Below are 27,015 nucleotides of genomic sequence, written 5' to 3' on the forward strand. Positions count from 1 at the left end.
GGGCCATTACAATCAGCTGGCATTTTACTTTTCGCTTTGGCGCACGTTGGAGCGATTCCAGCCTGTGGGGAGATTCCCTTGATCGTGTGATTAAATGCAGCACTTCTTCAGAAATGAACTGCACTTGCCTTGTCTTTCGCTGAATTCTGTGGGTGTTTGATTAAGTAAATGAGATGTGGCTTGGGCCTTATGATAAAGGAGTAAGATTTAAAGGGGTTAGCAGTCTTTAAATGATCAGCAATGAAATTTATGTGAGTGTAATAGCACGTGTTTCAGAAGGATGTGTTGCTGATACCTTCTGTCGTATGTCTCTGCGGTTGTAATTTACCTGTAAAGATTACAGGTATTACCTTAGAAATGAGGGAAAAACAGCATCCATTTCACTGTGAAAGCAACCTCCCACCTCTAACATAAAAACAACATTTACGTTATTATGAAGCAGATTTTTTTTTTTCATTCCCAAGCTTTGAGTTTGAAATAGGAGTCAGGCCAATAGTTTTAATCCTTGTGAGGCAGTAGTGGACCCAGAAAAATGTCTGCATATGTCTCTGGCAACCAATGATAGAACCTGAGGGGATGGCAGGAAGATATGCCAGGGGAGGTTTAGGTTGGGTATTAGGAAAAGGTTCTTCACCCAGAGGGTGGTGGACCACTGGAGCAGGCTCCCCAGGGAGGTAGTCACGGCACCAAGTCTACCAATATTCAAGAAGCATTTGGACAATCCCCTCAGACATACGGTCTGAATTTTGGGTTGTCCTGTGCAGAGACAGGAGTTGGACTCGATGATCCTTGTGGGTCCCTTCCAACTCAGGACATTCGATGATTCTATGATTCATGTTAGTGTGAGACCTGTGTGCACACCAGCCTGTCTTATCATACACTTGATTTCTGTGGGGCGGGAAGCTGGAGCACGTGGGCCAGTGAGGAGCTTTTGTATGCTCCAGCCAGGTCCCATGTGGGTGCAACCTGGAGCCTGAGACCTGTAGCATTCCACAAAATACACCTGCCCATTGATAGCTTTTCATGGTTGCAGTGGCTCTACCAGGGCTTTCAGGGTCTCCTTTCAGGTGCTTATCCGTGCCTTTTCTGCCCTATAGCTGCAGATGGTCAGCTCTCCTGCCTTGCCAAATTCAACAGCTGCCATTAAGACATGGTCCGTTTGCTTTTTCTCAGCTAATACCTCAAAACTAAGAGGCTTGTAGTAAGCTTTGCATCTTCTCTGGGCTTCAGTGTTGTTGTTACAAAGTTTAATTGCTATTTCTCACTGAATAGCATCTTCCTAAAAAGAGATTTTCCTTTCTATACTGCTTCTGGATACAAACCTGTCATTCTCTGTAAGAAGTATAATCTTTTATAGTGATGAATTACCCATATGTTTTTATTCTATTGATTTTTTTTTTCCATGACACACTTGTGTAAAATGTTGCTGCCTCCAATTGTAGGTTAGTTTATCTATAAATAATATTTTTTCTTTCTGTAACAAATGTTATCATTAGTACTAAGCCCTAAAAGAATGACTTAGGGGACATACCATATCCTGTCATCTTTGCAACCTATAATTGTCTTTGTTATTCCATTCTAAGTAACACAAGTAAAAAAATTGCTTCACTATAACTGTAGCAAAATATTGCATCAATGAAACGGCTTTTGATCCCATGAAAGGCTAATATATAAAATATCTGTTAGTCTGAGGCTGATCATTCGGTATCAAGTTGATTCATATCTAACATTTATTTCCTGTAAAATAAATTTCCTTTCACTAATGTAGCAAATAGTTAAATTCTCTCCTCCCCCCCCCCATTATATTCTGTTTTCCCATCCCTATTAAAAGTTTGTGCCTTGAGGCCTACCAGCAGGGCATACAATACCTACATTAAACCAAATTTAAAAGTAAGGGTGCTCCTGCTGCTAACGTCTTCAGATCACAGACATGCAAAATGAAGGAACTGGCAGCTGAAACTTTAATGGCAGGAAGTGTCGGCTGAATACTTGGGGAAAAAACACAGTAGCTCTATATGACAAAAAAGTCCTATTAGCATTTATGTGCTTCAAAATGACGAGCTAGACGATTCTACATAACTGTGGGGCTTTTGGCTTTTGTTTTAAGTAAAACCCTGTGTTGTAAGTATAGCATTACTTACAGTTTTTATTCAAAGGATTGTTAATATTACAATTATGTATTATTTTGAACATTAATACAGTGCCTATTGTTGCATTGCACACTGCATGTTCAATCATTTCTCAGCCTTATGTATTAACTTAAAATATTATGAATACTTGGACCTGGATAGCTTGATAGCACAGGGACTGACATGCAAGTAAGGTTCCTGAATCAATTGCCCCTGTGTAAATCAAAAGCACTCCAATGAAAGAGAGAAAACCATTGAAAGATCATGACCATTCCTGTGCATTATGTCCAACTGAAGTAATGCTGAGGCCTGAAAAGATTTGTGTGGAACTGGAGTCCGGTTTTACGCATAATGCACTGGAAATAAGAGAGTTGTCTGGGAAGCAGCACAAGAAGGATAAGAAACTGCATCACTGTCAAGACGTTGTTTCAAGTAACGTTGGTTTTGTTTGTTTTAGTTAAAATGAACGTGTTGCCCCAAGCGATCCTACAAAGCCCAAGGGAGCATCCCAGGTTCATAGAGCAGACTGTTTGCCCCTCATTAGACTTTGCAAGGTATGTACCTCTTTTCTTTCAGAGTACCCTTTTTACTGTGAATAGCTTCAATCAGCTATGCTGAGGTGACAAATTATGTTTGCTTTTTTGCAATATTTAAAACTGCAAAAATCAGAGGCAAGGAAATTCTCTCTTAGGAAAGTTTCATAATTAAAAGGGAAAAAAAATGAAATAGGAAGTGTGGTCTGTTTAAGGTAGATAATTGATCCTAATTTTTCAAAACCCCTTCAAGAGCCATAGGAAGTTATTTCCATTTAGCATTGATATGAATGTAGGTCATTGAAAATGTACTTATTTGAATGAAACAACAAGATTTTTTTTTTCATTTGGGCACAAAACAGTTTTGCATGTCTCAAAATATAATGAATAAAACTGGCTTGAAAAACATTATCCTGTACTTAATAACTGAGAGAATTAACAACGCCATAATACTTTCAAGCCATCTTCTTGCACATGCCTGCATGGCTTTCCATTCTGTTGCACTCCTTTCTCCTCTTAGTCACTTGTATCCGTACATTTTTGTCTCACTCAGTGAGTACCGGTCTCTCAGTTACTGCTCTGCCCTCCTACAGTCTTTTTCCTGGAATTTCCTCCATTTCAGAAAGAATTGTGGTTATTTTCTTCTCCCTCTTCTTTTTTTCTTTTTGTCTTTTTTTTTTCTTTTTTGTCTTTTTTCTTTTTTGTCTTTCTGTCTTTTTTCTTTTTTTTTTCCTCTCCCCCCACCCGAAGCATTCCACTTAGCCTTTGGCTGAAAGTCCGGGGCATCTCAGGGTTCAGCAGCTGCATGTCGGCATCTAAAAGCAGTAAGGATCTAGAAACATAGTATCCTTGGGCCCAGTCTTTCTGAGGGGCTAATACTGATAGCTGTCCTCTCACACATTGATAGAATAAGGGTATGCAGTGGTGTCTTGGAATTTTTTTTTTTTTTTTTAATCTTTTATGGCTGGTGCCGTGTTCTGCAGCAATCACTTTTTCCAGTAACTACATTGTTGGAGAGCTCACCCCAGAGGTAGGAGTCCTGTTTCTTCCCTGTACTTGGGGAGTTTCAAGATCATTCCATAGCAGTCCTATAGAAGTTGTGCCTATTTGTAGAAAAGAAATGTGTGATTCTGTAATGGTCTAGACTGTGCTGTAGATGGCTAGTGATTAGAACAAGACAAGCTCTGCCATTTTCTTTGATAGGAAATTTTGAGAAAACTGGAGTCTGAGTTAACAGAATAGGTAGTGGGGACAGAAAGTTATGTTGAGAATCAGTTTGGTCCTTTATGCGACTTTGTTCTGTTCTTTGATTAAAAAGCCAGGTGTATTTATCATGAAGTTTATTTCTAGAAAAAAATCAGTAGCTGATTTTTTGCTGTGTAGACTGGTAACAGAAATAGTTATAGGAACGCATGGTGTAAAATGTTAACTCTGGGACAGGTGTCCATTGGATTAAAATATATTTGTTTTTAAGAAGTGCGTGATTTAAAATTAAATAGGAGCCAATTTACAGGTGAAGTAGACTTTTTTATAAACTATTTATGAAATACAGCGAATCATCATGGAAACACTGGAGAAATAAGGTTAAAACAGTTTGGAAAAAACAAGTGACAACTGGAAGAAAAGAAACAATGCCTCTTAGCCAGTGCCATCCTCACCTCATTTCTCTGTTAAGCAACAATAGCCATTCCAAGTCACAGTCTCAGTTCTTCACACTGATTACTTTTATTGTTTTTAATTCTCATTGCATATAACAAGCCATTTTAAATAATTATTATTTGAGTGAATGGAATTTTCTACTGTGTATTTTTTCCTATATATCATCTGCTTGTCTTTTCTATGTTATTGCTACATTAACATCATTGATAATAACAGCCAGGATGAGACAAGTATTTATTTTTTTTTAGTAACTTAAATTCTTTATGATGGATGACCGCATTTGTAGTTGCATCAGTCCAATACACGGTATTGCAGAACTTATGTAAACAGTAACTGGCTTGCAAGTTGTTGCTTTTGGTTTTTTTCCCCTTGGCTGTAGTTGTCTTTAAGTTAGAGAGTGTTACCAATGAGAACTCAGAAATTTATACCTTAACTGTAAGGCAGGTGACATTTTAAATTGTATATGATTCTAGGGGCTTTTCCCCAATTGTTTTTTATTGAAATACCTTTTAAGAAGATAATGAGAAGGCATCAGGCTTTCCTTTGTTCCAGTTTAAGATTATTTTTAACTGCAGTGTAGATTAAATTGCAGCAAGCTGATAGTGATGCCTAGGAATTTGCTTGATGTAGCTGACTGTTTCAGTTTGGGGGTTTGGACTTCCCCCCCTCCCTGCCCCCCATATCTGGTGTGTTCTCTATGTGCTACTGATGTGCAGAAAGCTCATTTTTGCAGTCTTAAAGTACAAAGGTCAGCCAGGGGGTTTTGTGTCGTCTACTGAATACTTCACATTTAATTACTATTTTTCAGTTTTTCTATTACCTCATATAAACCTGTTGTATCTTGCAATAAATTTTACATCAGTTTAAAATATACGATAATTACCTTATCGTCATTATCCTAATGACATTATATATCTTCCTAAATTGTGACTATTCTGGTGTGAAAATTTTGATATTGATTAAATTTTGGTATTGATTATAACTGAATTTTTATGGCAGTATCCATAAGGTGTACATTTTGCATGGTCAGCAGCAACTCATATGGATTGTGTTATGTGCAGCTTGAAAGCATAAGCCTCCGTTGGTGCAGCTCAGTAGTAGTAAATTCTGGAACAAATTTAAATGCCCTATTTGTGCTTGAAGTTTTCACTATTACATTGTTTTAAATACAGACATGTCAAAATATCTCTACATTGCTTAGCTATTTTGTTTTCATTTGAATGAACTTCTTGAAGTGTCTTTGGTATTCTCAGAGCAATAAGGAGCATGACGCTTATATTAGCGAACATTATTAAAAGAATTTACTCTCATCCCTGTAATGAAAGACAGCAGTGTAATACAGACAGAGAAAGAGGAAAGTAATAGATTTATGTGGAACACTAATGTTTAATTTCTTTTATCTTTGAGCGATTAACCAGACAATCTTTATGCTCTTTTAATGAAGAATAAAAATAAATTCACATTACTTTTCTAAAGATAATATCCTCTACAGTTGGGATATCAGAATCTATTTAAATACACTTTACGGTCAGTAAGTGCATATTATCCTTTAAAATTCAAGGCATCTCTTGTGTATCAGTGGAGATGCAAAGAAATGATGGCTCAAGTAAAAGGTGAAATGATGTGTAGTTCACATTTTAAAATTAGATCCATGCATCCTGAAATTTCCTGTTTATTTCAATGCCCTTTGGATTACCCCCTTAGTGGACCACTTTTTGCAATATGCTGCTCAAACTGTGGAAAGCTGAGAGCAGTATTAAAAGTCTGCACGGCACTAAGGAAAACATTTTGAGTTGGGTTTGGGATTGGTTTTGTTGATTTTCTTTTTTTTTTTAATTTTGAAAAAGTTAAATACAAAATAGATTGGACCATTCTGGTCCATACTGCTAATGCAAAAAAGTAATGGTTCTGCTTTAGAAAACAGTTTAAATATGGATAGCTTAATCAATTGTTATTGATTTAGCTAATACAGTTTCTTCTAGTTTAGACAGAAATATCAGATAACCAGGACCTTGAAAGCTAATACCAGCTCTGTTTCTTTCAGAAATAAAGATCTGAAATAGCTACAGACCAAAAAATTAAAAAGATATTTGTATGTGTTTATAGAATGTCTGATATATTACTTTGTCAATATTTCAGTATTTAGCTCTACTTGGCAATGCTAATATATTATACATGCTGCAGAAGTCTATGTTAGCACCTCACAGTGTTTCTTTTAATTTTTTTCATTTAAATTTAGGATTCATTTGATCAAAGACAAAGATGGCATAGATGATTATTTGGCGAAGAATATCAAAGGGTTGTCAAAACAAGAAGCTGCTGCGTAAGTTGGCTTTTTTGAGGCATTTTAACATCCACAAGTTTATTGTTTCCTTTGTTTCTAGTCATCATAATCATTTAAATTTAAAGATCCCTAGGCCCTACCCTTTTTAGTGGAACTTGGCATTTAAAAATTGAAGTTGATATTAAATAATGATGGTTCATTTCTCCTGATCTTAAATATATCAAAGCATTTAACTCATTGATTTTACTGATTTGTATATTTACCAAAGCGTTATATCACATTTGTAACATTATTGTTAAGATTGTGTCGGTAATTATACTTGAAATTGTGCGCCTTTTTTTTTTTTCTTTTTTATCTGAGCCTCTGTGAAATATCTCCTCTGGGGTGGAAGCTTAGTATACCAACATACATATTCTTGTAATTTTGAATTATTATTTAGACAAGCCCAAGTGCTGACTTCTGCAGTGAAGCATTTAATACACCATTAGTTATTTAAAAACGCAATGAATGAAAGAAATCTAGATAACTTTTGATTTCTTATAGCTGAGGTATTTACATTTAGAAGTTACAAGAGACTATGACTGACTTATTCTTCAGTCTTTCAATAGATCTGGGGTTCAGCACCATCAAAATTAATGAAAGAATTCTAACAAATCTGAATTGCTGGTTGCTTAAGTGAGATGATTTATTTATTTCAATATTTAAATAATAAAAAGATGCATATACAAGGGCTCTAGGCACCTTAACAATTAATATTGCAAGATCACCCTTGCAGCACAAAAACATCCTATCCATCAGAGAGAAATTCGACCAGCTAGTTTCTTGCAAAACATGCTTCCTTTCTCCACCCTAGCCTAAAAATAAACCTGCAAACCTTCCCTAAAAACTTTCAAATGAAAATCTAGAAAATTACCAAATTTGAGTTGAAAGGGTAATAACTTCATCAGTGTCCTAAAACTATACCATATAATACTCAGCCAGCAGACAAACTTTCCTTTCCTGTCATACATGTTTGATTTGCCTTTATTTTTACAATGATAACATGATAAAGATAGTAAGTGTTCTGACTGTCGGTACAAAGATTGCAATGCATCTGGTCTGATGATCTAGGAGAGCAATCTGTTTAAAGCAAACTCATACCCCACTTCTTTTATTTGAATTAAGAATAGGTTCAAAGATGATGGACTAAAGATTAGTTCAATGATGGGATTAGGCAGGACCTTCTCAGTATGTCATCCTAAGGTTTGCGAAGTTCAGTTTGTTTCTTTGTTTCTGTAAGAGAGACTCTTTTATCATGGTCACAGTCTGTGGGAGAGAGCAGCCTAACAGTGACAGAAAAGTTAGTTAGATGAGGCAGCGGGAAGTGCCATATCACTGCTCTGTGGGTACACATGGTTGATGTGGGACAGTTACCTTTGACCATGCTATCGTACTAATCGTGCTAGGTGTCATAGTCGGTTTAAATATTCCCTGCTTAAAGAGAGGGAAACGAAGATTGATCTGTGACTCGGTCACATTCTGCGTGAGCTGGACCAACATAAGGACCATATCCTTCCCCCGCAAACGCTGTGTTGACAGAGGTCCTGTCCCCTGAAATAAGAGTAGTGTCGTTGCTCTGTGAGGGGGGAAGAAGTATCAGATGTCAGGGAGCAAGCACAGAATAAGTACCTTCACTTATTGTCACCCTAGTTCTGTACCAGCTATGCAGTGCTGCTGTATTCATTACGCTACAGCAATTTTTGCAGACTGACTTGCCTTCCCAGTGAGCTGTTTCAGTCTTTAGCCCCAGTGGATTTCCACAGTACACACACCATGCTAGGGACAGAAGTGTGCTCTCTGAGATTACACAAGAAGTCACTGCTATTTTAGGAAGGCCTTGGGGCTTCAAAGAGCATTTTACAGCTCTGATTTGATCAGGTCAGCCTTTTACTGCTATTAAAAAAAAAACCAAAACAACAAAACACACAAACGAACAAAACAAAGACAAACAACCCCCAAAACCCCCCTATACAATTTTTCTTTTTATATCCAAACCCTGAGTCTGGAGGCTGTGGAAAAGGAAACCAGCAAGGAAACACACAATGAAGTGAGAATTTTATCATCTGTTCTGCAATACCTACACAAAGTGGGGTGTTTCCTTACTGTTTTGTAATATGCTGTTTTTCAAAGTTATCAAAGCCTCTTAGAAGATTAAACTGAAATATCGTGTGTATTCTGGTTTATTTCTATGGAGATTTTTTAAGTATACCTTTTAAAAGATTACATTCATGGTCTGTGTATTTACTTATTCTCAGAATTTTAGCTTTTGATAGTATGTAATTTATTAATGCTGTTCCATAAACCTGATACAATCATTTGAGAGCAAACAGATGGTAACAAACTAGCAGCTACACAGTTATAGTAGTACTGGGTTAATCTAGTTATAAAAACCTAAATGCCTCAACTGTAATTTTAAACCAATTTATAAAGTAAGGCAATGCCATATCTGTAAATTATCTTACTGAAATCAGTGTTATGCTTTGTACGTCTCAGCAGACAACAGATGTTTTTATTAAAAAAAGTGTGAGAAATGACTTATAATATGCTGTGTAGTTTTTAAAAATATTGCTTCCATTCCAGAAGCAGATTATTACATTTCTTTTTAAAAAACAGGATATCTTTCTTTTGCCACCTAAATATCTGTACTTTTGTTTAATATGGAGGTTAACTTAATGAGTCAGTCATTATTTTGTCAAGACAAATTCTTGTAGCCACACTCCTGCTTAATATTAAACACCTTTTTTTTTTTTTGGTGCATGTTAGGCAGATAACAAATTTATTACCTCCTAAATAAAGGAATGTATGGGTAGTATCACATTTATGGAAACAAGCAACATTCTTTAAAGCTGTTCCCTAAAATTGTATCCTTCACAATATTCTTTGAAATTAAGATCAGCTAGTTTCTTCATAGTTGAAGGAAAAAAGGGTTGCAGTTATCCTTCTACATTATTGTACTCTGTTCCAAACTTCAGCAAATGAGAAGAATTCCATTAAGTGTGCTTATGTTATAATCTCATTTTTCTGTGGAAAAATGTGGAGATGTTTTTCATTTTTTTTCTTTGTAATAATTTTTTGTCCCAGGGTGATATGATAGAAGAGGAAGAAAAAACAGTGCTTACAAAAGATAGTACTTTAATTATATTAAAACAGGATATTGCTTTGGTTTTTTTCATTGATTTTGTTTTGTTTCCTTTGCTAAGACTTTAACTTCAAATAAGAATTGAATGTGGTATAAGAAGCTGGAGATGGAAAAAAAAGTAAAGGTTCCCATTAATGAAGAATGTGACTGCTTTCTTGCCACAGAATTAGGCTTTTGTAAGCTTATGAGGAGGTTGGCTGACTCCACTGGCTTTCAGTGTGCTTTCCCTGATAGTTTCTGTTCTTGGTCGTGACTCACCAAATCATTAATGGCTCAAAATCGGATTGCAGTAAAAATTAAAAATTGTCCTTACGACTGATCTAAGAGTCAAGAAGTTCATGATGAACTGTGGAGTAAGGCATTTTCCATCAAGAGATTGATTCCAGGGTTGAATCTTCAAATTTGTTTGGAGCCTAGAATGGACCCGAATTTGATATTGTCATTCCTGTTTCCTGATGTTTTTGTCAGGGCAGAAAGATCAAGTAACGGTTCTCTCCTCTTTATACGAATGACAATTGTCCAAAGATGACCATATCATCAAAAAAGAGTTAAAGACTAGAAAGAGAGACTTTGAAATCTTTTTGATGAGAGGAACAGCTTTGTTTAGTAATAACAACAAAATATTACATCAGTGATTTTACTAGAAGTATTTCTGTGAATCAGATGATGGAATTCTAGTGTCCTCACTCAAGACTCATTGGTAGTCAGATGGCATCTAAATTATTATACAGAGACAGTACAGGCTGACCCAGATATGCAGAAAATTTGTATTTGTGGTTTTTGTCTTGTGAGTGGTAGATCAGCGTGTTACGGAAAGCTTGCCTCGATAAATTTGTGTCAGCAAAGACATGCTCTGACATGACTTTTTCGGGCAGGAGACAAGATTATCTTATATGCATCAGATCAGATGTTTTTGAGATATAGTGGGTTATTTTGCTTAGAATTCACCAAAAGGTTGGTCCACTTCAAGATTATCTGGAACACAAAAAGGCAAAGGCCTTCATTCTCAGGTGGGCTGTGACCCCCAGAGCAATTGCCAGCCATCTCAGCTAATACTGGGAAGATCAATTATTAAACTACTTTGCAGATTGTATACTGAAAATTGGAATACAGTATTTTTGCTCTAGGGGTGATGAGTCATGAATATAGTAGCAATCCTTCGCTTCCATAAACCTTTGTCCTTCTCTGAAACAGCAAAGGGGTTTTCACCTAAGTTTAGCTGAGCCAGAGGACTATGTTAATCACCCCATATAATCAATGGAAATAATTAAGAAGAAGTAATTTGATTAGTTGAGACCATCTTTCAGGATTCAGACAACTGCTTTAGAATAAGGTGAATTATACTTTTGAAGCACCTATTTCTCTCCGTTGCTTATATAGAGAGCTTAGGGTGACCAGCTCAGATGTAGACATGTACATTTACCGCTGAATCCCACACTGGAGAACTATTGAATTTTTAAAGCTGTTAAAAAGGATCAGGTAGAAGTCTTAGAGAGGTGCATTCACTAATTCCTGAGGCAGCATTTCTACAGGAAGCTGGCAAGTCCAGAACAAAAGTGACCTGGCATCCATTTTAAATCTTCTGTTAGTGCCATCTGATAGAAGATTATTTTTCCATTCTTCACTGAGAGAATTAAAAGGGACAAATTATTTACTGCCCTCCCCTCCAAGTTTCTGCTGTTTTCAGTGTCGATATCAGCTAGGTAGAGTTAAGGAAAAAAGACGTCAGAAAACTAATGAGGGATTAAGTGTTAGTGCTCAGGATAAGTTTGTGGAAATAAAAGATTTCTTTCCTACATCCTTACTTCTTCTACCAGTTGGTCTCTGAATATTCAACCCCATCTGTCCTCCCAGACTAAAGGGGAAGAAACTTCCTTAACTGATTAGAGGCCAGGATGATCTGGAGAGTCCACCGAGGGAGAAGAAAGGGGGTTGTGGGCTGATGGAGAGAAGGCCTAGCCTGAAGGGTGTTTTATTCTTTGTTTTCATCATAGCCATGACGGATTAGTAAGCCCTACTATTAGACTGGGCTGCTTCTGATCTTGTCCTCTGTTTATAAGTTATTTAAATCATGAGAATTTTGGTGCGCAGTTTTAGATTTATTTGCTTTTCTATTTGTCCTTATTCTAGTCTTTTGCGTTGATGGACCAGTTCTTTAAGGAAGCTGAACACAAATAGCTGATTGGGGTTTTGATTAATCCAGACTTTTTAGTAGCTGTCACCTCTACCAAATAAATTAGTAAGGTGACTTCATTGGTGACCTATGACATCTTTTACTCAACAAATAGATTGGGACCCATTGACAGCTTATCATATTGCCATGTTTTCTTTTTCACAACCTGAAATCTTTACTGGGGCTTCCCAATTTCAACATGCATAATTTGGGCTTGGGAATTTTGTGTTGTAAAGTGGATTTGACCATGTCGGTGTTATGGAGTGAGGCTCTCAAGGGACAGTGGAGGGGCACTGCCAAGAATAATGGTTAGGAAAAATATCTTGTTGGTGTGGGGTTAAGGCAAGGAAGGAGAAGGGGCAGCTGCTATTACTAGAAAGCTTGCAAAAGGCAATTTCAGACACAGGCAGATAATGTGTAGGTGCAGATTCTGCTTTTCCCTTGTATTTCAGTCCTTGATTGCACAGTACTTGGTTCTAGTGATGCACTGATTTGAGCTAATTCCATTTCTTCTGTGAAGAAGAAATGAACACCATGAAGACAGAAAGAGAGAGGAGAGCTCAAGGCAGTTAAAGAAGGACATAGCAGCAAAAGGAGAAAGAAGTAAACTGTTCTTTCCCATTCATGTTCAGGTCCTAACAAGATTTTGCTGTTCTTGATGATGTCAACCTTTGGATATGACCTGCAAGCACCTTATGACCTTCTTTGTTCACATTACTCTGGTTGAGAACTGGTGGAATGTTGTGTCAAGTCATTTACATTTTATGAGGATTTTTCTTCAATTTTAAATACTAAAAACTATGGAAAAGGGTAAATCAGAACCAAAGAAGTGTATCCTTTCATAGTAAAAGAAATTTTAAATTAAGGCACTCTATCCCAAACTCCCTGCTGATTGTGGAAACGGAGATGGCACAAGTCACTTATTGAGCTAGATGATAAATTTTAAATTTCTTTCACAATATTATTTAAATATGTATTTTTTTCTGTCTGAATAATTCCTAACAATCTTGCCTGCCATGACCAGGATTCAATGTTTATTAAACAACTTTCAAAAAGAGATTTTAGCACTTAGAGGCACACATTCTTTTTGGTCAAATGAATAATCTCTGCGAATTTCAAGCCTGATAAACATATTATTTAGTGTAATTAGGCAGTGATCTAAAGAACAGAACTGTGTGAGAAGTGAATGGTTTGCCTTTCCTAAAGAAACTTCTCTGTGCGTTTGTGTAATGTGAAAGGTTTTTCTTGAAAAGGTTAAAAAAAGTTCTAATCAACTTCTGTACATTATGTAGAACTTCATTTTCTAAACTCTGCAAAAGAAAGTTTCATATTTAATGGGAAATCATGAATTATTCCATTTATTATCTACTTCCTCCTTTCAAAGACATGATCTGGATAAAAGGCGGGGTGAATAATTTCAAAAAATACAATACATTTTTAATGGGAAGGTGCAAACTACAGATTCTCATGACTATTAGCAAGTATAGAGGAAACAGAATTTTACTTGCAAAAACTCATCAAACTCTTGCAAAGATAAAATACATGACATACTTTAATAAAAAAGAACACAGAGAGCTGAAGTTTTTCTTTTTTTATGTAGCTTGTTGTTTTTACTAAGTTTGGTCTTACGGTTTTCTAGTGCTTTCGTTTCTCAGTAGTTCAACAATATTTAGTACTGAAGATAATGTACAAGCAATACACAACTGACTTCTATTTTTAAAACACTCCATAAAGGTGAAGCATCTCTAACATACAAAAAAAGTCTGAAATAAAGACAGACAGTCTAATTTGCCTTGGTACAATCGTGACTTCCTAATAATTCTCACAGTGAATCCTTCCGAATCGTGTAAAATCCTCTCTCTTCTTTCTCTTCCTCTTTAATCTCTCTGTGGTCTATTTGTCCTCAGACTACTGAGTAAGTTCTGTTGGGGACTTGAATGAGATATCATAAACAAAGGCAAAAATACTGTGCGAATTGTTCATAGCAGTAGTATAATAAATGCATAGCCTTGTACAGGGTTTTATGATAATTTATAGCATCAGCTTAAGAAGATACAGAACATAAATAATTGTGATTATCTTTTTCTAAAGATAATTTTGCACACTGTGAAAGAAATCTGCAGAGAAATGCAATGACTTCTCTGATATCATGCAAGTCAAATGGAAAGGGTTCCAACCTCAGAAGTTTCTGGCTCTCACTCCATTAGGTCAGCTCTGAAATAAAAGGGGAAAGTTGAGAAATACTTCATTTTGATAAATAATAGTCCATAAAATATGGTTGGAATTACTTTTTGTTAATGAACATAATTAATTTAGAAAGAAAAGCAGAAAGATTAATGAAGATAATGGGGTTTTTTCTGATTATGCTTGAAATAATCGCAGGTGTGTGTGTGCTCTTTTATGAAGGACATTTTTATAAGGGTAGCACTTTTATCTTTTTTTTTAGTGCTGTCTTCGCATTTATGTTTAGGGACAGAATGTTCCAAAAGTTCATTGCTAAATTTATATTTCCATTTTCTGGGCTAATGAGGATTCTTAATTATTACATTACTTACATTCATTTTAAAATACTTTTTCTGTATCATCCTTTGATGTTTATAATTGATTAATTTTTCATTTTATGTAGTATTAAAGTGGCAGTGTGGCTTTGAACAAAAGGAAGCAAGTTCAATATATGTGTTCTTTGCGGGATCCTACTGACAGGTTATGCATCCACCTTTGATTGCATGATTTAGGTTAAAGTGTGGTTTGACAACAGTCGGGGACTGTGAGGCAGTAGATGAAAAATACTGCATTACTTATGCTGAAAGTTGTTGTACCTATATATATGGTATAAAGTACTTAGATATTTATTTTCTGATATACTTTATTTTCATCTTTCTATTAATAGTTCTGAATACATAGCTCCATAAACCTTTTCTTATTTAAAAAAATCTGAATTGTTTCAAAAGTCAATTTCAAGTAGATGTTCTTCCCTCTCATGATATGTACAAATTGTCATGCAATATTTTTTATTTATTATTTAGAGTAGGGAATTCTTTTTATTACATTTGGGGGGTTTGTTGGATTTTATGCTTTTTGTATTAGGACATTAGCTATTTCAGCTTTATAATTTGGAATTAAAAAACATGCACGTCACCGCGATATAATTTAATTCACAGCCTTAATAATAAAAATTCTGATGTGTAAGCTAACCATCTATTACTACTTAATGGCATTTACTGTACTTTCATATCTTTCTTTAATGAGATTGCTGTAGTCTACAATTTAACATATTACCATCCAGTAAATATTTCATTAAAAGAAAAGTATTTAAACAGACAGTCTTTAAACTAGGATTAAAAAGGGCAGTGCCCCGATTCAGTTAAATAGCTGTGTATCAGTAGCAGTATGTGGTGAAAATGTGCTGAGTACCTTGACCAGCTGAGGGCTTGACTCACCAAAGTACTTACGTATGTAAATTTTCACACTGAACTCAGATACTCAGACGACTCAGATATATTTTCAAGTTAGCCATGTACCTAACTTTCATGGATTGCAGCCCAGACACATGATAATGTAGATTTCAACAGTGTGAGTACATGGTTTTATACCACTGTAACCTGGATCGTAGCATCGCTGAACGCGATAGTCAAATCTTCAGCTTCCATGTTTACCAAGTATTTGCATAAGTGCTTTTTATCTTCAGCAATGCCCTGCAGAAGTTTTAACTATATTTTCGATGTGGGTCACTAACGGTGTTGCAAAACTGTTACGTTTTTTGGCTGTCCAGCTATAACTAAATAATAATTCCTCTTTCGATTCTTAGGCAGAGCAGCCTGAAGTTATAAACTCTTACGGCATGCTTGACTTTTTAGCGTTTTGTATAGTGTATTTGTTTTTACTTAATGCATATACTTTTCAAACTTTAGTGAGGAAATTCTGCTGTCTCCTTGTTTATGCTATGTTTATTTGCATATAGGTTAAACACAAAGTAGCTAAGTATTCACATACTTGATTTAATTTTAATTTTGTCACAGATTTATAGACAGGAAGTGTGGGGGGAAATAAAGTATTATGTATTTGTTTAAATAAACTTAAGCAAAAATATCTTGACTATTTTTTCGTAATTTTGTGATCCTTATCTAAGGCATTTATATCAGTCATTGACTTGCCAAATGCAGAAGGAAATCCCAAGTGGATGAAACCTATTTGAATACAGTTTTTAAACATCATAATAATTGGTGGAGTAATTATTTTACACTGGAAGTGCACTTTAATATTTTATATACTATCGTTGTTTAATCCATGCCATTTTGTGCTCTACAAAATGGGATTGCTACAGTACACTTGTATTGTAATCAGCAGCTGGCATTAACCTATAGTGCTAATTAAATCCTACAAAATCTAAAGATATGAACCCTGATATAAAAAAAAAAAAATCTGTCATCTGAAAATGGTGAAGTTTTGCACTTGTTTGGCATGTCTGTAATTGACCACGCCAGACGGGAGGCATGGAGAATTAAGCTCATGATAAATAATTCTGTTATGCTATACTGACTGGTTTGATTATTTCTAACACCAATACCTGCCTCTTGGCCTCTTAATTTCTTTTTTCTTGTCTGTCTTTCAGTGTAAAAGGTAGAATACAAATAGCCTTGTTGTGCAGGATTTTAAGGTAAAGGAAATGTAGAATGGTACTGTCCTGATCTCCCAGCATTGCTGAAGAGTCTTGTAGAAGTACAATACCATAACACAGGAAGGGCCTTGAGATTGCAACAACAGTGCAATTTCATTAGCCTCGCTGACGATTATTAGCATTTATGATTTCTGCACTGGTAACGGCAGGTTCGAATCAGGTTTCTGTGATTCCTCAGCATGACTCTAGATTGTTTTAGAATAGCAATGATCATAATAAAAGAAATCCATATAAGAAAATTATGTAAGTAGCTGTATAGTTTAAGAAAATGCGTGTAGCAGTATCCAGGTGCGCTTAAAGCACAGCGTTAACAATAGCAGTGCCTTTCCAAGCTCACAGGTCCACATGCGATAAACAGCTGCTTCCACCCGGGTGATATTACACTACGTGAAATCATCATCTATAACAGGGTACCCCTAAAACGGCAACTTTAACTTTTGGTAGTTATTTAGTTGGTGCTGAAAATTCTTCCGACGCATGCCCCCTTGCCCCCCAGCGACACACACACCCACACACACACACACCCCCACACACCCACCCACCCACACCCACACCCACACCCACACCCACACACACCCCCACACCCACACCCACACCCCCCACACACACACCCCCACACCCACCCACCCACCCACCACACAGACACACCCCCACACACCCACACACACCACACACACCACACACACACACACAGACACACACACACACACACACACGGAATTGTTCGGCACCGCACGCACAAAATACTGCCTCACGGTAACTGCTGGCGTAGGCCCAATGCAGGGTACCCAGCCCCATCCACGAAGCGGACCTCATTTCAGTGTTTTACCCGGCCTGTGTAAACAAACATCTGGCAACCTCAGCTGGGTTCAGTAATGACAGAGACGAGCGTACAGGCAGAGGAACAGTGCATTCTCAGCATCGTCTGTGTTTGTGTGAAGTATTACGGTTCTCATCTGTTGAATTTCATGGATTTAAAAAAAAAAAAAGTAAAACAAATCGGCTTGAAAGGAAAAACAGATCAATTGGTCTCTTTGTCTTGACCATGAATACGTAGATACGCTCCAGATTTCATTAGAAACAGTTTGTTTTAAAAAATGCAGCTGAAATCTTGCTCTCTGACCATGCAGATCTGAGCATTCCGAGGGGAAAGAGGACTTGAGGTTGATGCCCGCATCACGGGTCAATTTTAAAATTAAACACAGCTAGCATTACACAGCTGGCTGCTCGTTCCAGTCCGGCCGGCTGAATTGCTTGCAGGCAGCTGCGCGGGCGAGGTTTGCGTGCTGGTGGCGCGGGGCGAGGCAAGGCAGAGCCAGCGGCAGCGCGGGGGGCGCAGCCCCGCGCTTCCCCCGCGCGCTGCCCGCGCTTCCGCCGCGCGCCCGGCCTCTAATCCCCGCCGGCGCCTGCCTTTGTTCTGCAGCCGTGCCGCGCTGCCCCGGCCGCGGCGGGAGGGACGTGGCCTGCCTGCAGTTTTGCAGGATTTCCAGTAGATGCCCCCAGAGACCATTAAACCTCTTGAAGGTCTCCGGCCAAATGAAAGGCCAGTCCTTTTTCATTTCGCTTCTCGAAGTAACCTAATTGTTCAAAGGAAACCTAAAATCGGTGTGGACGCAATGCAGAAAAACAAACTTACTTGTTTAATAAGGTATCATAATTTATGAAGTAGTAAGGTTCAAAAGGTTTAGTGTACGCTAGTTTATTGACGTAGTAGAAACGTACCGTTAACGGTTGGATTTTATAAAATAAATCATGTACGTTTACTTAGGTATCACGTTTTGATACTGATATTAGAAATACAGTAATCTTCGTTTATGTAAAACACGAGATGTTCTGTTTAACCTCTCGTTTTACATGCTGCATGACATCATGAAAAGCAGTATGAAACGGATTTTGAGGATTGAGGGTTTATAGTTTATCTCAAGATACCATGAAAAGTTTACTGCTGTCACCTACACTACTCCTCTGTTCGAAAGCACTGTTTGTTGGAAAAAAGGGCACTGGCATTTTCATCTGGAACCACTTTGATAACTGAAACAATTTCAGAACTCGTTGCGGTGTCAAGCTCTCTTAGGTGTCACAAATACCATTCATCCCCATAATATCATTCCTTTCTAGCCCTATTTTATTGTTTCTGTGTGATCAGTCACTAGTGGCTTATATATTGCAGAAACTTAAGGAAACAATAGTAGTATTATTTTGCGCTTTGTGTATTTGCTGTTTTTAAGTATAACTGAGCGAGAACTTTTATCTTTATGCCTCTACATTTGAATGGTTATACAGTAGATAGCTTCATTGCTTGTGAGTTAAAATCAGTTATCTTTGCCTAAGAAAAAATGTGCTCACCGTGTGATTACCTCAGCATTATTTCAATTTCTTTATTAATTGGGATGGGATTTATTAAAAGAATATGAACACTAATTTTTAAAACTGACCTGTTTTACTGTATGTTTTGTTTTCCTTTATTGGTTTGCTAATAATGCTGTCTTGTGGGGAAAATGTGCTTTTACTTCAAGTAAAATGCATCAGTCTAAAGGAAATAACATGTTACATGGACACAGGTTTTCTATTTATAGGAATATTGGTACTGTGCTCAGTGAGTGCTAAAAATTAACTGAATGACATTTTGTTTAGTCCCTGTTAAGATTTTTTAGCAGTAATTTCTTGTTTACTTCTAGTACATCTAATAATCTAATACATGCACACATATACACATGTATAGATCACATTATATAAATAAATATGTATTTGTGTCTGCTATGCAGAATGTTATTCCACTGCTCTGAGATATATTAATGTGGGATTCAGTCCTGTGCCTTTAGAAGTTGGTAGGAATTTTTTACCTATATTCTTCAATTTTTTTTAGTTAGATAGAATTTTAAAACAGCAAAAAGAAAGTATTCCACATAGACTAGAGAATACATTGTATATTATTAACATAGTATCTTTACAGTATTTTTAAGCTATATACCGTGCATTTGATACATGACAAATATAGCATATTCTGGCAAATTCAAATTTAAATGTTTAAATATATTTCTCATTTACTTTTCTAAGATAAATGTTGCAAATGTTTTCTGGTACAGAATAGTTATATGTTTTCCCTTGTCTGTGTGAACAATGTGTGCTTTTCAATCTCAAAAAACACCTATTTACGTATTAAACATAAATTCGATACTGTCTAGTCTAAATCATATCAGGATTTTGTAATATTTTTGTGTTCAGTTCTGCAACTGAAATGTAAAAAATATATGTGAAGGATTAATGTGCATCTATGTAGTAATTAATAGATTTTATTTTAATCATATTAAATACGAAATAATGCAGATTGTTTACTTCTTACATCTCACAGTACTGTTTATTTCATTGACATCTAGCTAAGAAGTTTTTTACATCACTTCCATCTTATTAGCGTTGTTAAAGAACTGCAGCAGCTCTTTTTAGGCTAGAAGTATTAGTCTCATTAGGCTGTTGTTTAGCATGAGGTCATCTGAATTTATAACGTCCACTATAAATCTCAGTTTTCAGAATTCCATCTGTATTTTAAAGCTGCTGAGAATTTGAAGTTAAATGGATCTGAATCTAAAAAGACAGTCTTGAAAACAGTTTGGAAACTTAATGGAATACACAAAATAAAATTAACACATCCGGGTCCTTGCCATTTTACTGGGACAAAGGTTTGTTTTCTCACACAGATACTTACACCCGCAAACCTTTACATCTATACTTTAGTGCTGCAGGCAGTCCCATTGGACTCATAGTTTTCTCCAGGATAGGACACAATGATTGTTTCATGCCACATAAAAGAAATATTTTGATTATTTCCATAAATAATACCTCAAAAGATATATTACCTCTAGAGAATATTTGATTACGCAACTTTTTGATATGTGTATCTTATTAGAGTTTATGAATGAGATAACTTTGATATAAATTCATCATTGCATCATTTGATTTTAAAATTAGGGAGAAATTATCAAACTTTTGCATCAGTAAACCAGTCCCAGCTGAAGTTATATGCTAAACAGAAGCAAAATAATATCTAATGATTATGTTTCTGGCATAGCATTTGTTTGACGTTTTAAACTAAGCCATCATGTCCTACAGCAAAACTATTTAACATATACATTGTTTTGACATGTGGAATGGGCCTCATTTTTCCCTGTGCACTGTTTTAAAGCAAACTAAGAGTTCATTGTGTTTTCATGAGCTAATGTAAACACAGGGGTTTTGTCCCATCAGTCGGCCTTTTTTACCAATACCAGCTAAAGAATACCGGTATACTTTTAGTATGTTTTCAATATATATATATTGGTATTTATTCATTATTGCCATATTTACCATCCTAGGGTATGACATGCATAATCGTATTGTAGCAGAATGCTTTTTGAGCGGGGGAAAAAACACCCCTTCCCCGCTGCTGAACTGCAGAGGTCTCTTCTTGAAAGCTGTTTGAGTTATCCATGCTTATTTGGTAAGGTGGAGAAGAGAATCCAGGTTTAAAGGCTTAAAATCTATCTTTCTTATTCCCAGTAACAGGAATTCATACAAGCAGAACATCTGCATAGACATGCTGCGACAGGGTTATCACGAGTCCTTCTCCGAGCTCTTCACTCTGATACAGAAGTGGGATGCCTTGAGGGAGGCTGCGGGGCCTGGGTCAGCCATATGGCAGCAGCAGTCCCTGGAGGAGCAGCCTGATAAGCTGGATCAGCTCCACCACTTCCTGACCAGGGCTGAGGCAGCCCGGCGAGCAGGTAAATGGGGGGATTGTGGGTAGCAGAGCAGCAGGAGCCTCGGCCGCGAATGCCTGGGGGAAGCCTCCAAATTGTTTCATGTATGAATTTGAAACGTTACCGCATCTTAGCACATTTCAGCCTTAGTCAACTAAGCTGTATTTATAGAATAAATGATTAGGAACTGCAGATATCAGGAGAGGTTTTGTGAAGGAAAAAAAGAAGCGAAAAACATGTAGAGTGCATTATGATATCATCAGAAATGTTTTATGTATTTATAGCTTTGATAACATCTCAATTATTTTCTCATAGTTTCATTATTTATTGTTCTTCTTTCTCTATTGATTTGAGTAGCTGGTTTTGTATTAGAAAAATTTAATAGGTGAAATGCTGTTTCACACAGTAATAGTTTTATAAATCTGATTTTATTAAATAACCTGTCTGCTAACTGTGTTTGGATTTGTGACTGACTTAAAAAGGATTGTGAACATGTCAAATAAAATGCAGCACACGGATGTAACATGCCACCTGTGAATTACTAGGTATTAGTGAACACATAACTCCAAATTACTGTATTTTCTCTATTGCCTACTATTTACTAAGCGCTCGTATTTATCATTTCCTTTTACTATAAATAGCAACATAACTTACTGTGTCTTTCTCCTCTGGAATAATTGTAGGGATGGAGGCAGATAAAGCTCTAACTGCAATCCTGTTTCATGGCTGAACTCATTTCACTTTAGTTGGCTTGTCTCAAGTTGCATTTTGAACCTTACAAACATGAAAATCTACAATAAAGCCTGTGAGTTTGGAACCTAAGCTTTTTGACTGAAATTTAGAAACAGACAACTTTGTTTAAAAAAGGAACAACAGAAAACCCCTTTCAGCACTTAAAAAAATGTTCGTTTAAAATGTTTATTTTATGTTTACTATGAAAGTCCAAAGTTGTGTTTCTTTATTTAATTCACTGTAATTCTAGGCAGGCAGTCTAGCCAGCCCGTGATTGGAAGGAATCTTCAGATTTGTCTGGAGTGTGACTAAAACCTGAATAGGCACCCCTGTAGCTTGCAGGAGTACAAGAGAGAAGTTTGGCACCCAGGCTGCCCTGACAGAAGCATACTGCCAGCACTGTGATGTTCAAAAAGTGGTAGATAACGCCTTATCTTGATGGGCCTGCTTCCCGCAGCTGCTTGAGGAGAGCATTTTGCCTTCCTGCAGTGCATGATATTTTTCAGTGTTGCAAACTGATGTGTGACAACAGAGTTGGCAAAAACGCTGCCAGAGAGTCAAGGTGCTGCTGACTGTGCAGTTTCTGCCCCTGTGAAAGGCAGGGGCCCTTTCTCTCACTGAATCCAGCCTTCATTGCGTGCTGGGCTCTGGAAGGCTTTCACCTCTCACAGAGACAAGATACCACCAATTCTCTGACTGATTGTATGTTGCCTCTAGGAGAGAATATCTCCCAACTTTGCCTGTTGAAGTTAGTTAAAATGAAAGAAGAGGAAATAATGAGAATGTGCCAATAGAGCTGGCAAGCATCTTTACTGAATTGCTAGCTCAAGATATAGTTAGTTTTTATTTTTTTCACCTGTTTCAATGCAAACCTTTGTTTGTTTTAAGTGAGGCTTGAATCACCTGGCACATGAAGGGGCGGATGCTAATTCATGTTGCAGGTGTTAGAGCTAGTAGTGCTGTGAAGATAACATATGAATTATACAGCTCATCAAATACTAATTCAGTAGTTCCACTAATCCAGTTACTCTCTGATTCTAATCAAATTGCTTGGGGCTCTGGCTTATGATCTCCTGACAACTCTAGTTGACACCATTTAAGGAGTGTTCAGCAGTTCACCTCAGCTGGAACTTGCCATGATGTAGCAGTCACAACAGCAGCTGACCTGCATTTGCTCTTCAGCCACCAGAGTTCAAGCTTAAAAGGCTGAAAGTAATACTTAAGGCTGCAAACTGTGGGAGTTTCACAGTATGGCTGGTATCTCTAATAGTAGGATGGCTGAAAGGTTGCTGGGCTCAGGTATGCTGTCCTGAGCTAACGGTTGTGTTGAAGAAGAGATAGCAGGTATAAAGAAAAACATCTTCATTACTTGTAAGTTTGTTGATGAATTTAAACTTTATGAGGGGATTGTTTTTGAACCTGAAATGGTAAGTGGAAAACAAAACTTCACTGACTAATTCAGCAAATAATTTTCTTATTTGTTACGTAGTTTTTCTCACCTGATGTTTTTGGATCATAAAGTGTTGCTGTCTTAATTGTGAATATAACTTAGAACTGCTGCTCCTCAGTTCAGAGTTTTATGGTTGTTAACCATAGTGCACAGAGAAAGCTAGGTATTCATTCACTTTCTATGTTTGCTGGTGGAATGTGTTAATCTTTTCATTTTTTTGATAGTTTGTAGTTATAGGACGCTATAATGTCGGACATAAATCGTTTGCTTGAACAGAATTAGTGCCATCCATCACAATGTGGAGGCTGAAATCTAAGAGCAATTATTTTCTTTACTGCTGGGTTTGAAAATACTGATATTTTATTTACCAGTGTTACATTGTACAGACCACTTTACCTTTACATACACCAGTGAATATTCTCTCTGTTTTCATTTTTAGTGGAACATTTTGATTGAGCTTCAAGTCATACAGGAATCATCTTTTTTTAAATTGGCTATTACCAATATTATACTGTGTGCAAAGAAAATATCTTTTTTTCTGTCCAACTTAATCTCATTGTATTTGAATACCTCCCAACTATTTAAAAATAGAGAGCTAGCATTAATCCTTGCAGCTTCTCAGAAAAACAGCTGACAGAGTTATTTTGCCCTAGGTACAGCATTATCCCAAAAACACTGACAGAAATATTGGCAATACTTGACTGCATTCCTATTTGGTCTTTTTTGAGGCAAATAATGTAAATTTTTCTGACTTCAAAATTGAGTTGTTTCTAATTATTTCTTGTTCTTCTTTCATTATTATGGACTAACCTTTCTTTTTACTAGTTCTGGTCTCAGTAGATTAAAAAAAAAGGAGATAATTTGTTGTTTAAATATGTATAGTTGTAGGGCTTTTTCCAGAAGAACGCAGGATAAATGCCAAAGCAATGTATCTACATAGCTCAGCATTTGATGAATACAGTTATTTCTTGGCATAGGTATGAAAATGTTGGTGAGTTTTTCAAAAAAAGGTTTCTTTGAGGCCATGGAATGACCTGCCCAATTGCCTGCCTGATTGTACTGCTCAGAGTAATTTCACTTAAAGGTATAATTGTCCTTGAAAGGTACAATACAGTGCTGGCATGTTGTTGTTGCTATCCCTTTGAACAGCCATAGCTCCCTGGCCCCTACTCAGTACTGTTCTGCAAGTTAGCAGGAGGGAGAGTTTGAAGCCACAGTCCATCCTTGTCTGATATTGAGGGTTGCTAACTAAATATCCTTTGGCTGCTGACACCCCGTGAACAAATGATGACCATACCCTACAGAGGTGTGCCAACTGAGCAGAATTCTTTTTGTCCATTTTGTCTGTCTAAGACCCGGACAAAATTTGATTCTATATCTCTGTGTGTTTGAGTAGGTCATGGGGAAGAAGTAGCAACAAAGGAAATCCAACTACGAAGTCTTTTAGTTATATTTTGGAATGTTTGAACAGGACCCAGTGAAATGTGTGCCTGGGAGAACAGTTCATTATAATGTTGCTGTTCCTCAGATAAAAATATTTAAAAGTGAAATTAAAACCTTTAAGCTGGTATTTGCACAGAGTTTACTGTATAAATATTATGGTTTAACCCCAACTGGCAACTAAGCCCCACACAGCTGCTTACTCACTTCCCCCACAATCGGATGGGGGAGAAAATCAGAAGGGTACAAGTGAGAAAACTCGTGGGTTGAGATAAAGACAGTTTAATAGGGAAAGCAAAAGCCACACACGCAAGCAAAGCAAAACAAGGAATTCATTCGCTGCTTCCCATCGGCAGGCAGGTGTTCAGCCATCCTCAGGAAAGCAGGGCTCCATCACACATAACAGTTACTTGGGAAGACAAATGCCATCACCCCGAATGTCCTCCCCTTCCTTCTTCCTCCCCCAGCTTTCTATGCTGAGCATGACGTCATATGGTACGGAATAGCCCTTTGGTTGGCTGGGGTCAGCTGTCCCAGCCGTGTCCCCTCCCAGCTTCTTGCGCACCCCCAGCCTGCTCGCTGGTGGGGTGGGGTGAGAGGCAGAAGAGGCCTTGGCTCTGTGTAAGCACTGCTCAGCAGTAATGAAAACATCCCTGTGTTATCAACACTGTTTCCAGCACAAATCCAGAACATAGCCCCGTACTAGCTACTGTGAAGAAAATTAACTCTATCCCAGCCAAAACCAGCACAATTCTTTAAAACACTTCTTAGCTACCATGGTCTGTCTTACTGTTTTGAAATGCATTGCTAATTTACTTGTTGCATCTGTATGCTCGTTAGGCTAAGCCACTTCTTTGAATCATCTTGTTGAAGTATTGTGTAGCTACTTTTATTTAGTTAGTTTGCACTGAGCCTACCAGAAGAATGATTGATGGCATGCAGAGTATACTGTAAAGCATCAATCGTGTTTTAGACTGAGGCCGACCTCTCAGCATTAGTGTGCCAAATTTGTTTTTTGTCAAATTAGAGGTCACCTGTTATTTCAGAATAGAAATTTTGTCAAATTAGAGGTCACCATATTATTTCAGAAGGGCTTGAAAAGTGTTGCTCTTCAGATTACATCTGAATTAAATGTAGGCTTGAACCCTAACTGAATCCTTACCTAGAACCAGCAGAGGCCTTGAAGTGCTCACATGATGAGCGCTTGTGAGAGTGAGCTGGTTTACTTGTATTGTACAAGTTGAAGGGGATGCAAGACAAGTTACAGCTCAAGAATAGTTAAAGGGAGAGATGTCTCAGCCATTGGCTCTACTTTGCCAGAGCAAAACCAGGGAAAATGCCGCAGTTCAGTGGCTGAAAAGTGTGTTGAGCAGTCATCACTACAGTGGCAGATCACGGTGTTCACTGTGCCAAAGCCAACGCATGGAACCTATACTCGGGTATGAACATGCCTTCAAAGGGGCAAGACACTACTTATTAGTTGATTATTGCGGCAGCTGGTGGAGAGTAGGAGTTAAGACCTGGAAGCTGCTGACTTTCTCAGATTCCACCTGCTCCTGGTTCCTGACCCCATGCAACCTTTGTGGTATGCTGTATGCTAAATGCTCAATCTGTGCATGTGCTATGGGCTGCTGACCCTTGTTGTAGAGATTATCAGACACGCAGAATTAGAAGGAAGTGCTAACTTGGCTCTTTTTTCCTCACGTCAGCGTAGAGAAAACTTCTTACTGTATGAGTTATCATTTGTTGTTGTTGTAAAAGATTACTTTTCATAAGTATATGAAGAAAGCATGAGTATTTGATGTGTTTGCACTGGCAAATCTTTCTTTGTCTGAGGTACTTAAGGTTGAAAACAGAGTTTAGCATTTTACAGTGGAAAGCTTTTCTGTAAGATTTTGCTCTTATGCCTTAGGCTGGGCTAGAAACATTGCAATAACCATACTACCTGTGCTATTTTGAAAAAAAAAAAAAATGGAAAGAGGTTATACATTAAAAAAGAAAAAGGATAAACATACCAAACCTCTCT

General features: G+C 37.2%; 1 protein-coding gene across 4 annotated transcripts in view; it reads left to right on the plus strand.

The window, feature by feature from the left end:
• TTC29 (tetratricopeptide repeat domain 29) overlaps window positions 1-27,015 on the plus strand; it is a 308,070-nt gene that overhangs the window by 171,169 nt on the left and 109,886 nt on the right. For 3 of the 4 annotated variants that reach the window (XM_087736793.1, XM_087736791.1, XM_087736792.1), the window contains exons 4-6: window positions 2,587-2,683; window positions 6,561-6,644; window positions 21,168-21,391. In XM_087736793.1, coding sequence (XP_087592919.1) covers window positions 2,592-2,683; window positions 6,561-6,644; window positions 21,168-21,391 — 400 coding nt within the window. In that variant the 5' untranslated portion in view covers window positions 2,587-2,591. Of the gene's footprint in view, window positions 1-2,586; window positions 2,684-6,560; window positions 6,645-20,155; window positions 20,312-21,167; window positions 21,392-27,015 lie in introns of those variants that run through there. The other variant, XM_087736794.1, reaches the window with a different exon arrangement.

This window comes from Nipponia nippon, unplaced genomic scaffold (assembly GCF_047370975.1).
Source record: "Nipponia nippon isolate SJK-2023a ecotype South Korea unplaced genomic scaffold, ASM4737097v1 scaffold_6, whole genome shotgun sequence".
NCBI lineage: Eukaryota > Metazoa > Chordata > Aves > Pelecaniformes > Threskiornithidae > Nipponia > Nipponia nippon.